This window comes from Orcinus orca, chromosome 13 (genome assembly GCF_937001465.1).
Source record: "Orcinus orca chromosome 13, mOrcOrc1.1, whole genome shotgun sequence".
NCBI lineage: Eukaryota > Metazoa > Chordata > Mammalia > Artiodactyla > Delphinidae > Orcinus > Orcinus orca.
In genome coordinates this window covers 78,631,314-78,645,626 of record NC_064571.1, presented here as the reverse complement: position 1 = coordinate 78,645,626, position 14,313 = coordinate 78,631,314, and the positions used below count along the sequence as shown (strand labels likewise).

Here is a 14,313-nt window from a genome sequence, read left to right as displayed (position 1 = left end):
GTGGGGAACTTACAGCATTATTTTATAACATGCCACTTAATTATAACATTGTTTCCAAATATAATATTTTATAATATTTTATTAATAATTATTTTGTTATAATTATGTATAACAGTTTTCAGGAATGCTCTGAGACAAAAGGCAAAAACTGATCATACAGAAGATTTCTGATCTGAGCTTTTTAATTTGTTTACCCATATTAGGAGAATAAAATAGATTTTAATTGTATTATATATTTCTTTTTCTTTCAGGCATGAAAACTAAGTCTAAAGGAAACAGTTTGCCAGAATCAGATGATATGATGACTTTGCAATCACACATGACTTTAAAACCCACATGTGAAATCTTTTCTAAGCAGAATTCCAAGTTAAATTTGGAAATTTCCCCTGATTCTACATTACCACAGGAATCTACTGTGTCATTGAATACCTTGCTTTTACCTGAAGATGCTCCCTGTTTGAATACACAAGAACAGTTAATATCTTCTCCAAGACCTTTGGCTGTGCAGCAAATTAAAGCTGTCAGTAAGTCTCTGATTGCAGAATCTAGTCAACCCAGTACCTCATCCCTTAATATATCTGCAATTGCTGATCTGCACTTGAGCACCATTGACTGGGAAGGTACTTCTTTTAGTAATTCTTCAGCTATCCCAGGGAACACTTTTGCTCATGGTGTAAAATCGGAACTTGAAACAGCTATCCCTGATAGCTTTAAAAATATTACAGAGCAATTGTCATGTGAATCAGAATGGTGCACTACAAACATTAATAAACAGTTCGATTGGGATCTTCAAAAGACTGATCCTGAAGAGCACCTACTTTCTGGCATTACTGATTTACATCTTCAGGATTTACCTTTAAAGGAACGAATACATATAAAATCATCATATCCTCAGAATAATGTACAACCAGATGATGATCTGAAAACATTGTCCCTACTTACTGTACAAGAACACTGTATTGCTAATAGTAGTTCTGAGTGTCTATCACATCTTTCAAAAGATTTTCTAGGAATTCATTTGCAAAATGAATCTAGAAACTGTAAAGTCCTAAAAGGAAACCAGCTGTTTCCAGAAAACTATAAAGCAAATACTTCTATACCTTATTCTGTCAATAACCCAATAGTAAAGACCTCCAATGTTAGAATTGGACCACCAAATACTGCTTTAGATTATAGTAGAAAAGTTGATGGGCAAACCACTCGGAAAACTGTAATGAAGAAGAGTGTTTGCCTTGACAAACATTCCTCTGGTGAAGAAATTATCCCAGAGTCTGGGAAAGCTAAGTCCACAACTCAAAAAATGAAGCAGAGTTCTCAGAAACATAGCCCAGCCCAGTTCAAAAAAAATGATGCCAACAAACTGAGTAACCCTAAAGCACATATTAAAGAAACTGAACAGTGTGTCCAGCCTTATAAAACAGCTGGAAATGAAGAAACCCATTTCCAAGATGCAGCAAAATGGTCTCTGAGTTTTCTACAGTGTCATAAGGAAAAAGACATCTCTGGTACCTGTTTGGATAGTCCTCTTCCTTTAAGTCAGAGATTAAAACTAAGGTTCCAAAACACCTGAAATTAAATTTAAAATATTCAAGTATAACTTAGTATTCTAGTACTGTTGGCATTAGCAGAAGCAGAAGGAAGGTATCTAGTTAATGTATAGTAGAAAAATTTAACGTGATTCTATATGTTGTGAGACACTTGACATTTTAATCAAAACTGTAATAAAAAATGTTACCTAAAACTTTGGTTTTAAAAGACGATTCTCTGCAGTGAAAACTTCAGATAATGTATATTTTTATAACATACTTTTTTCATTAAAAAAAAATCTTTATTGATTATTCTTAAGTTATATCCTTAAAATGTTAGTACACTACTAGAGTAAATGCTCCATTCATTTGCTCATTTTTACTCATTTCTTCCACAAGCCCCTAAAGCATTTTTTGATAGTCCAGCTTGTTCCCAAGGGATAACTCTTTATAATTGCCTGCATTCTCACAACATCTTCTGTTGTGCTTTTCTGAGAGTTATATTTGCTTTCAATGTGAAGATACTTTCAGCTGCTCTTCCAGTTTCAGTAATCTTATTCTGTTTTGTGATGGACGAAAAAAATGGAAAAGGAGGTTGATGATCAATATATATAGTGAAAATCATGGTTGTGGTAGCTGAATAAACTGAGGAAATCTACTTCTTACATATCCCCAGAAGTCCACAGGATGCCAAGTGGAAAAAGATTTGGAAAATAGAATGTATAACCAGAAGAGGATTAGGAACTTGCTCAGGGTCATACACGTAATTAATAGTGGTATGGGAACCAGATTTCTTGCCTCTCAATTCATTGCTTTTTCTGTTAAAATTTTTCTTCGATAGCACTTTTTTCTTCCCCTTCTGTTTTAACAGTGCATCTATACAATATCAACTACAGCACCTCCAAATATTAAGCTATTCATTTATTTATTTAGCATTCAAAAAGTCTAGAGGGAACCCGATTGGAAAGATAAAAGTAAAACCGTTGCTACTTGCAGATGACAAGATCTTGTGTTTATGAAATTCTGAGGAATTCACTAAAAACTATTAGAACTGATAAATGAGTTCAGCAAGGTTGCAGGATACAGGATCAATATATAAACATCAGTTGTATTTCTATACCCTTCTAATGAATAATACTAACTGAAATTAAGGAATTCTTTTTACAACAAAAAGAATAAAATACTTTGGAATAAATTTAACAATAGAAGTACAAAATTTTTACTCTGAAAACTATAACATAACGTCGAAAGAAATGAAAGAAAACCTAAATAAATGAAAAGACATCCCACGTTCGTGGATCAGAAGACTTAATATTAAGATGACAATACTCCCCAAACTAATTTGCATATTCAATGCAATCACCATCAATTCTGGCTGATTTCTTTGCAGAAACCAATAAGCTGATTCTAAAATATATACGGAAAATTAAGGGATACAGAATAGGCAAAACGATCCTTAAAAAAAAAAAGAAATGGCAGGACAGGACTTGCCCTTCCTGATTCTGATTTCAAAACTTACCACAAAGCTACAGTAATGAAGAATGTGTTGAATGGCATAAAGGTAGACATATAGATCAGTGGGATAGAACTGAAGGTCCAGAAATATGTCCTCACATTTATGTTCAGTTGATTTTCAACCAGGGTGCCAGGACAATTCAATCGGGAAACAATAGTCTTTGAGCAAATTCTACTGGTACAACTGAATATCCACATGCAAAAGAATGAAGTTTGATCTCGACCTCATACAATATAAAAAAACACACAAAAATGGGTCAAAGACCTAAATGTCAGATCTAAAACTATAAAACTCTTAGAAGAAAACATTGACATAAAGCTTTGTGACTTTGACTTAGGCAAGGGTTTCTTAGATATGACACCAAAAACTCAGGCAACAAGAAAAAATAAATTGAACTTCATCAAAACCAGAAACATTTGTGTTTCAGGGGACATCATCAAGAAAATGAAGAGACAACCCACAAAATGGGAGAAACTATTTGCAAATCATAAATGTAATAAAGGGGCTTATATCTAGAGGGACTCATATAAAGAACACTTACAACTCAATAATAAAAAGACAAAAGTGGGTAAAATATCTGAATAGATATTTCTTCAGAGAAGACATACAAATGGCCAACAAGTGGATGAAAACATTCTCAACATAATTAGTCATCAGAAAAATGCAAATCAAAACCACAAAGAGATGCCACTCCACAACAAATAAAATGGCTAGAATCAAAAAAACTTGAAGTGTGTGGTGAGGATGTGAAGAAATTGGAACCCTCATAACCTGTTGGTAGGAATGTTAACATGGGTCAGCCACTATGGAAAAAGACTGTTGGTTCCTCACATGGTTAAACATAGTTACCACATGATCCATCAAGTCCACTCCCAGGTGTATACCTAAGAGAAATGAAGACACACCCACACAAAAACTTGTAAACAAATGTCCATAGTGGCATTATTCACAATCGCCTAAAAGTGGAAACAACTCAAATGCCCATCAACTGATGAATGGATATACAAAATGTGGCATTTCAATACAACGAAATATTGGCAATAATAAGAAATGAAGTGCTGATACATATTACAATGTGAAGTTTGAAAACATGCTATGTGAAAGAGACCAGTCACAAAAGACCATGTATTACATGATTCAGTTTGTATAAAGTGTTCCAAATAGGCAAATCTGTAATATATAGAAACACAAAGTAGACTCATGGTTGCCAAAGGCTGGCAGGGAGGGGAGGTTGAGGAAGGAGAAGGGAAATAACTGCTTGCAAGATGGGTTTTGGGGGGAGTGGGTGATGATGAGGATGTTCTAGAATTGATTGTGAAAGTTTGAATATACTAAAATCATCGAATTCTCCAATTTAAATAGATAAATTCTGTGGTATGTGAATTATATCACGATAAAGCTGTTTTAAAAATAAAAAGAAATTGTGGAGAGTTTTACCTGTCCAAACTCTTTAATATCTAAAATGTATATAGTCTAACCTCACTGGCATATATGCACTGCCATCATTATTGTCTAGATTTGAAAATAAGTCCAGAAAAGTGAAGAGATTTATTTTCCCAAGACTGGAGATGGAATTGTGTTTATTTATCTAGTATTTATTTCATTATGCCATGTTGTAAAATTAGGATCAAATTTGGAATACATTTGAAGTTTTGTGCTTTTCTGAAGTTATGATTTTGGGTATTTTTTTGAAAATTCTACTAAAAATATATAAAATACTTTGAATCAAGTGTAACATTGTTTTAGAAAAGTGTCATGTCTGCAGAGCACTTAATATATATAAAATCTTACTGGGCAAGGAGAGTACTAAATAAAGGCGGTCAGTCCACTGCTCTCAAGAAACCCACCTATTCTAGCTGAACTGATACGTTTTCTAAAACCTAGTGATTTTTTGTATTGATATAAGTGTATACCTTTGAACAACGTGGAGGATTAGGGGCACCAACCCTTACTCCCCACCCTGCACAGTCAAAAATCCTTACAGAGCTTTACAGTCGGTCCTCCGTAATTGCAGTTACACATCCCAGACTCAGCCATCCACAGATCATGTAGTACTGTAGTATTTATTTATTGAAAAGCATTTCGCCTAAGAGTGGACCTGCGCATTTCAAACCTGTGTTGTTCAAGGGTCAACTGTATTTACTTTTAAGGTAATACTTCTGTGTGGTTAATTAAAAAGGTGAAACAGTACAAAAATACAGAGAGTGAAAAAGTCAATCTATCTTTAATGCTCAGACTCCAATTCTTGCATCTAGAGGCAAACACAGTTTCTAATGTCTTGTAGATCCTTCCAGAGGTGTTCTGTACCAACATATTAATGTATCTTAGAAATTTCCCATGTCAATAAATATGATGTCTCACTCTTTAATGACATCAATATCCCTACGTGTGTATCTGCGCAGATGCCTAGAGCTATACAGTAGATGAGAATGTCATGTTTGATTTTAACTGTTGATAAATGTACAATTGAAACATTTTTAAATCTCTAGGGCTAACTAAACTATTGAAATTCAGATATGTGAACTAAATCATATGAATGCTTTTAAAACTCATATTTGACTTTGCTGTAAGCTTCCTCTTTTAAAATTTTCCCATATGCCCTTAAATAGTTAAGCATAATTGTAAATGACATGAATTTACACATGAAAATAATAAATTTACTTTGAAGACCTGACGTTAGAAAAAGCTGACAGTATGGCTACCAAGAGTGTTATTTCTGTGGTAAAATCACATTTTAGAATTTGACCAGTTTTGAACTAGCACCACATATTTTTAGTAATCTCAATTTTAAGTGCCCATGTAATGTAAGTTTTTAATTTTTCGAGGTATCATGCTTTTGACATAAATTGGACATTAATTACTTCGTAGGTGTGTGTACAGCTCTAAGTTCTGAGGTTAGAGTTGTATAAAGACCCAATACTCTACATTGAAGGGGATGAGTATGAAATTTTACTTTGGAGTAATTAATTTTGTTTTGAACTGCTCACCTGATCCCACACCCAGTCAATTTATGTTCTCAGAAATAAACCTAAAGACTCAATTCCTTCTTCACTGACTTTTTTTCTTTTTTGAAGTTTAATTTACATACAATAAAATCCACTCATTTTAAATGTAAAGTTTGATGAATTTTGGTAATTGTATACAGTTGTGTAACTTCCACCACAATCAAGATATGGAAAAGTTCCATCACCCTTAAGTTTCCTTATGCTCCTTTGCAATTAATCCTCTCTCCCAAGCCTTGATCCCAGACAACAACTGGTACTCTTTTCTCACTATGGTTTGCCTTTTCTAGAATTTATATACATGGGACCATACAGTATATAGTCTCTGTGTTTGACTTTCTACTTAGCATGTTTTTAAGACTTATCTATGTTGTCTATATTAATATCTTGTTCCATTTCAATGTAGAATAGTATGACATAATATTAATATACCATTTTTTTTATTCTTTCATCAGTTGATGGAAAAATGGGTTGTTTTCACATTTGGGCTATTATGGATAATGTAGCCATGAATATTCAGATATAGGTCTTTAGGTGGACACACATTTTCATTTCTTTTGGATAAATATCTGAGAGTGAGATTGCAGGTTCATATGATCAACATATGTTTAATTTTTTAAGATACTACCAAACTCTTCCAAAGAAGCATTGTGTTCCCACCATAGGGGTTTCAATTATGCTACATTATCACCAAAACTTAATATTGTCAATCATTTTCACTTCAGTCATTCTAATTAGTGTATAGTGGCATCTCATTGTGGCTTTGTCTTTTCCTGATAACTGGTGGATTAATTATCATGTGCGTATTGGTCATTCATATATCTTCTTTTGTGAAATTTCAATTCTTTTTGCCAATTTTTAAATTGGGTAGTTTGTCTTCTTGTTATTCAATTATAAGTGTTCCTTATTTTTTTCTAGATACAAGATGTGTTTTGCAAAAATTGTATCCCTGAGTCTGTCATTTTAACTGTGTCTTTCAAAGAGCAAAATATTTAAAATTTTAATGTCTACTTTATTAATTTTTGTTTCCGGTGGCCTATTTAAGATATCTTTATCTAACCTAGTGTCCCAGATATTACTTCTGTTTTCTCCTACAAGTTGAATGGTGTTTACCTTTTATATTTGGGTCTGTGGTTCATTTCAAGTTAATTCTTGTGTACAATGTGAGGTAAGGATTGAGGAAAATTTTTTTCCCATACAGATATCCAGTTGTGCCACCATGATTTGTTGAAAAGACATCATTTCCCTCATTGAATTACCTTGGCTCCTTTGTTGAAAATCAATGGACCATGTAAGAGTGGGTCTATTGCTGACGTATTCTTTCCATTCTTTTCATCACTCCAATACCACACTGTTTTGTTTTGTTGGGGCTTTTTTTGTTTTTTTACATCTTTATTGGCGTATAACTGCTTTACAATGGTGTGTTAGTTTCTGCTTTGTAACAAAGTGAATCAGTTATACATATACATATGTTCCCATATCTCTTCCCTCTTGCGTCTCCCTCCCTCCCACTCTCCCTATCCCACCCCTCCAGGCAGTCACAAAGCACTGAGCTGATCTCCCTGTACCACACTGTTTTGATTACTGTAGCTTTATAGTAAGTCTTGAAATCAAGTACTGTATTTTTGTTCATTGCCTGTATTTTTTTGTCAAGATCACCAACTGACCTTCGTGTTACTAAAGCTAATAAACAATTTACAGTCTTAAATTTAACTTTCTGCAGAATTTGGGACTATTGAACTTCCCTCTTTCTTGAAAATTTCTGTTCTCTTGTTTTGCATGTCAACACTGCCTCTTGGTTTATCTCCCACGTCCTTGGCTATCGTTTTAAACTCCTCATAGGCTTAAATATCCATGCTCGTTAAATACTTGTGTTCCTTCAGTTCTCTCTCTGGCTCTATTCTCTCTAGATATTTTCTATACTCATGACTTCAACTGCTTATGTGCTTATGACTCCAGATATAGATCTTTGGCCAAAGCTTCTCTCCTACTCTATAGATCTGCCCATTTTACCAATTTCTGACATCACCAGGGATGAGTACGGTAACAGAGATGACAGAGGCTCTGAGGTGCTCAACACCCCTAACCCAGGATGTAGTTCTAAGCCTTGCTGTAACTGGTTCCTAGTTCCAAGTGAAGTCGTTTGGGTAGTGTACGTTCATTCAACCCGGAAACATTTATTCAGAGTCTAATGAATAAGTATTACCCACATCAAATGCCAAGGGCTGCCAGGAAAGACAAAGTGGAGTAAAGCCCAATTTTTACTTTCAAGGAATTGACGAGCTAGAGCAAGGTAGGGCAGTGTGGCGTATTTGCATCCAACAAAAAACTCTATTGGCTAGCAGAGAATTGTTAAATGAATGCAGTAGGCAATCAGTATTACAGGAATCTTCCAGAGGAGGGAAGATTCTTTTAGCAAACGAAAAGAATTTGGGCTTTGAAGCATAGGCAGCAGTATGATTGGCAGAACTGGAGTAGCACTACCAGCAGAAGATATTTCAGTGGATGAAGGAATAACTTGAAGTAACCTTGACACAGATTAAAGAATGAGAGTTGGCATGTTTAGCGAATGGTGAAAAAAATCTTTCAATTGTGGAGTTATTTGGAACTCCAGTCTCTAGAGAACAAATTGCTATGCAGGCAAAGGAATCACCAGGAACTGGGGAAAAGTAATGAGGAATCTGGAGCAGAAAGCAAGCTAGGCTATTTTAGGGCAAAGAGAAAAAAGAAATATAGCAAAGAAACTGACCAGGATGCTAAAGGATTCTGAGTGTATAAACCACATATAAAAGTTTATGTGTGTCCTTTTTGACCCACCTCCTAGAGAAATGGAAATAAAAACAAAACTAAACAAATGGGACCTAATGAAACTTAAAAGCTTTTGCACAGCAAAGGAAACCATAAACAAGACAAAAAGACAACCCTCAGAATGGGAGAAAATATTTGCAAACGAAGCAACTGACAAAGGATTAATCTCCAAAATTTACAAGCAGCTCATGCAGCTCAATATCAAAAAAACAAACAACCCAATCCAAAAATGGGCAGAAGACCTAAATAGACATTTCTCCAAAGAAGATATGCAGATTGCCAACAAACACATGAAAGGATGCTCAACATCACTAATCATTAGAGAAATGCAAATCAAAACTACAATGAGGTATCACCTCACACCAGTCAGAATGGCCATCATCAAAAAATCTACAAACAATAAACGCTGGAGAGGGTGGGGAGAAAAGGGAACCCTCTTGCACTGTTGGTGGGAATGTAAATTGATACAGTCATTATGGAGAACAGTATGGAGATTCCTTAAAAAACTAAAAATAGAACTACCATACGACCCAGCAATCCCCCTACTGGGCATATACCCTGAGAAAACTATAATTCAAAAAGAGTCATACCACAATGTTCATTGCAGCTCTATTTACAACAGCCAGGACATGGATCAACCTAAGTGTCCATCGACAGATGAATGGATAAAGAAGATGTGGCACATATATACAATGGAATATTACTCAGCCATAAAAAGAAACGAAATTGAGTTATTTGTAGTGAGGTGGTTGGACCTAGAGTCTGTCATACAGAGTGAAGTAAGTCTGAAAGAGAAAAATAAATACCATATGCTAACACATACTTATGGAATCTAAAAAAATAATAAATGGTTATGAAGAGCCTAGGGGCAGGATAGGAACAAAGACACAGACGTAGAGAATGGACTTGAGGACACAGGGAGGGGGAAGGGTAAGCTGGGACAAAGTGAGAGAGTGGCATGGACATATATACACTACCAAATGTAAAATAGATAGCTAATGGGAAGCAGCCGCATAGCACAGGGAGATCAACTCGGTGCTTTATGACCACCTAGAGGGGTGGGATAGGGAGGGTGGGAGGCAGATACAAAAGGGAGGAGATATGGGGATATATGTATATGTATAGCTGATTCACTTTGTTATAAAGCAGAAACTAACACTTTTATTCAAAAAGAAAAAAAAGTTTATGTGTGGGTTCATCAATTCACACACTTTAAGTACCAAAGGTGCACCCAACCTGCACAGAAGGGAAGGAAAACAAGGACAAGGAATTTTAAATCACTGGGCAAGGGACTTCCCTGGTGGCACAGTGGTTAAGAATCCGCCTGCCAATGCAGGGGACAGAGAATCGATGCCTGGTCCGGGAAGATCCCACATGCCATGGAGCAGCTAAGCCCGTGTGCCACAACTACTGAGCCTGCACTCTAGAGCCCACAAGCCACAACTACTGAGCCCATGTGCCACAACTACTGAAGCCCACGCACCTAGAGCCCGTGCTCCGCAACAAGAGTAGCCCCTGCTCGCTGCAACTAGAGAAAGCCCACGCAGAGCAGACAAAGCCCACGTGGAGCCACAAAGACCCAATGCAGCCAAAACATAAATAAATAAATAAATAAAATATATAAAAATAAATAAATACATCGCTGGGCAAGGGGAAAGCTAACATTTCTTGAGTACCTACTATGAATGTGCAAAGTAAAGTTCCTTACAAGATTTTTTATCCTCTCAACAACTCTGTAAGGACTGCATTGCAATATTTTGTGCCCCCAGAACGTTGCACAGAGTTTGATTCTTTACTTCACTAATTCTTATTTACTGATCAAGACTCAGTGTAAACATGGTCTTCTCTAAGAAGGGTTTATATAGCTTCTTATGGATCTCTACTAGTTCCTCTACATATCTAAGATATTAGCTATAAGTAGTTTTGTGTTGATTGATTTGCATTTTTGTCTCGGGCACCAGGCTGTGAGCATCTTGTATTTCTGAATCTGTAGCATTTAGCAGAGGGGCTGGCATAGAAAGCATTCAGTGAATGGGTGCTGATTGCCTGGTAATGAATTCAGGGTCTTAGTTCTTCCACTGACTGTGGAGAAAGAGCAAATCCATTTGGGTGGTTCCTTGATCACTGGTCCCCTTTAGTCATTTTAAGATGCCATGGTGAGATGCCTTGCTTTCTGAAGGTGGGGGGCTAAATCACCTGCTGACTGTTCCTGTTGTGCTTGTAGCACTTAGGGTAAAACAGCTTAAATAATATTACTGAAGTCAGCCTCCTTTCATCTGCAGATTAACGTGGCGACGTTTATCACCTTCTTAGCCAGGAAAAGCTTTTATCAGGCTCAGCTAACAGCTTGCATTAGCCTCTTGCAAGGACTTGCCACATTGCCTTTAACCTGAGATGCTGCAGAGTCAGCCCAAACACTCCAAAATGTGGAACCTTGGCAGGTGATTGCCAGAATAAATAGCTTATTTAGCCCCAGACCAGATAAATTCAATAAATTGTCTGTTTGGCAATGGAGGGCAGGGTCATCAGCAAGGTAGGCTGACCCTTCTGTGGGCAGAATGACTGAATATTTTGCTAATATTTGGAAGAATTCTTTTTGTAAGCACTAGAGCAGAACTTCTGTAGTGGGGATTAAGTGTCTGGGCTCCCTCAGCATTATTCTGTGCCAAGACCTGAAAAGGAAGATCTTGACCTCCCAAATGGCAAAAGGTGCCTGTGTGTTTAGAATTCTCTGATCAAAGACCTAATGAATGAATTCTATAGTGTTTGCATCATCATAACTTGAATCTCTTCATTTACCACTCAATAAATGCCTGCCTTTCAGCTGTGAATGACGTCTAAAAGGGCTGTTCTTTGACTCCACAAACGAGAATGAGTGATTTATTCACCATCCATGTGAAGATAGACTACAAATCCTTTGCCTTTTTGTCTTGTTTTGTTTTAAACCAATACTGGCTACAGGAACTGCTCCAAAGTAATTATTAAGGCTTAAATCATTTACATTTTTATGAAACTGAGAATGCTGATTCTGTGGATGCCAGATGCCAGAAGGCTTATTTTACAGGGTTGTGTCCAAAGACAGACGTCTCTCATCCAGGTCCTGTGAAGGCCCCACGACTTCACAGCTGGGATAGTTCTACGGGAGGTGTCAAAGGACTCAGTACAACCAGGTTGACATCCTGTGAAACAGACCAAAGGGCACTCTCTTTAACCCGGGAGGCAGTGGTCTGAGTAATTGTCCTAGTTCTGAAGGAGACTAGCTGCCTTGGGCAAACCTTCCCAGGCTTCACCTTGCTTCTCCTCTTGTAAGTGGGAATGATGTTTCTGCCTCTCTTTGCCCTCATTTATACACTGAGGACAGATGGCTTTTGAGAGACATATCTTAATGTATAAATTTAGCATTACTGATTTTGAAATGCTAAATCCATTAATGGTCCACAAATGATGTCATTAAAATGTGTTCCACTATAACCTGTATAATTTGTTTTGAGAAGGCAATTGTCTCTAGTTTACATATGAAGAAGAGAGAGGCAAAACATATTGGGCAGTAAAGAGTGTGAGGAGGTTCACACAGTGATGCAAAGTATTAGTGAATCTTGGAAAAAGAGAAATGACGTATATTGCTTGTTTACTATTATGCCCACCCACTTTACTGATTCTTCAAATTCCTCCTATATGCCCCTCAAAAACTCTGAAAGGCAGGCACTTTTACCCCGTTTATATATGAGGCTAAGAGAAACTAAGGAATTTATCCGAGGTCAGAATCTATTAAACAGCAGGACGAGGATTTGAATCCAGAGCTAGTGTAACTCCGAAGTTTCTTTGGCAAAAATTAAGGCTTCTGTATACTCCACATTTATCTAAGTCTGTGTCACTTTTAAAGAAACTGTCCATCAGAGAGGTGCAATGACTTCTACTAATCTTATTTTTAGGCAACTGGCCACTAGGTCAGAGTAGTTCAGAATCCCAGAAAAGCAGTATTGTGAACATTCAAGACATGATCACAAAAGTTACTTTAATTTTCAGAATTAAAAAATAATTATCACAGTTAACACCTGGGGAGGTTGGGGATTTTTGTATGTGAGGAAAGAATAGCATGTGAGGGACAGGCAGGACACCAAATATCCCAGAATTTTTGTCCCCTTCCTTCGAAGCTCTAACCACTAGGGCCAGATATCCTCTAGACGAGGTTGTCTGCAAGTTCTCAGTAGAGCATTAATTAAGAGTGTCTCCTTTTTAGCATTCATCTCTGACTTGAATCATCTTTGCACGGTGCCTAAAATGGGCCAGAGGCCCCATGATAATCAGATCAGTTAAGCACATTTTTCATGAATCTTGAAAGCAATCGAAGGGAGTAAAGCAACTCGCCTGTGGTCACACCGTTAGTCCAAACATCTCCTCCCAGTTGTATTGCTGCCTCCAAAGGGCAGGTACCATCATCTGTTGCAGGAACTCCTAAAAGCGCCTTCTGATTGATCTTTGCTTCAAAGCACTCACTCCCTTCCTTCGTAGGGCACACATCAGCCACATAAATAAAATGCAAATCACTTTCTAACAGCCCTCCTGCAAAAGCTTCCCATCCCTCTCAGTCTAAATTCCACGGTCCTCTACAGAGCCTGGAAAGTCCTCTGTGGCTGACCCCTGCGTGGCCCCCTAGCCTTGTCTCCTGCCTCCTTCCCCTAGCTCACCTGGCTCCAGGGCACTGGCTTTCTTTTGTTTTCTTTTTTTTTTTTTTAATTTTAACATCTTTATTGGAGTATAATTGCTTTACGATGGTGTGTTAGTTGCTGCTGTATGTGAATCAGCTGTATGTATACATATATCCCCATATCCCCTCCCTCTTGTGTCTCCCTACCTCCCACCCTCCCTATCCCACCCATCTAGGTGGTCACAAAACACCGAGCTGATCTCCCTGTGCTATGTGGCCGCTTCCCACTAGCTATCTATTTCACATTTGGTAGTGTATAGATGTCCATGCCACTCTCTCACTTCATCCCAGCTTCTTAAACCCATGGAACTCATTCCACATTCCAGCTCCTGAAGCTGCTGTTCTCTCTGCCTGGACTTCTGGCAGATCTCTGGATGGTAAGCACCTCCACGCCATTCAGCTAGAACTTGTGTGACCACGCCAGCTGAGTAGCGGCCTCACCTCCCCACTCCAACCCCACTATTTTCTTCACAAATAATTAGATTTTGTTTGTCTCATGTCATTAGAGCAACAACACAAGAGAAGAAACTTTGTCTTGTTCTTTGTTATATCCCCCGAGCTTGCAGCAGCGTCTAACACGTAGTGCACATTTAATACATCCTTGTTGAATGAATGAGTGGATGAAGTTAACATTTGAACCCAAATCTTCCTGAAGCCAAAGCTCAAGCTTTGACCACCAACATGCTGCAATTTTTTTTTATCATATCATCATTTTATTTCAAGAGTCATCTTCTTATACTTTTCCCCTAACTG

At 37.3% G+C, this 14,313-nt stretch overlaps 1 protein-coding gene and 1 long non-coding RNA gene across 2 annotated transcripts in view; one reads left to right on the top strand and one right to left on the bottom strand.

Annotated features, from left to right (window-relative positions):
- Nucleotides 1-2,999, top strand: part of GEN1 (GEN1 Holliday junction 5' flap endonuclease) — a 30,144-nt gene extending 27,145 nt beyond the window's left edge. The window contains exon 14 of the mRNA XM_033437413.2: nucleotides 252-2,999. Coding sequence (XP_033293304.1) covers nucleotides 252-1,570 — 1,319 coding nt within the window. The 3' untranslated portion in view covers nucleotides 1,571-2,999. The remainder of the gene's footprint in view (nucleotides 1-251) is intronic.
- The window catches only part of LOC117203249 (uncharacterized), a 58,506-nt gene that overhangs the window by 22,800 nt on the left and 21,393 nt on the right, over nucleotides 1-14,313 (bottom strand). The gene's annotated exons all lie outside the window — the stretch shown is intronic.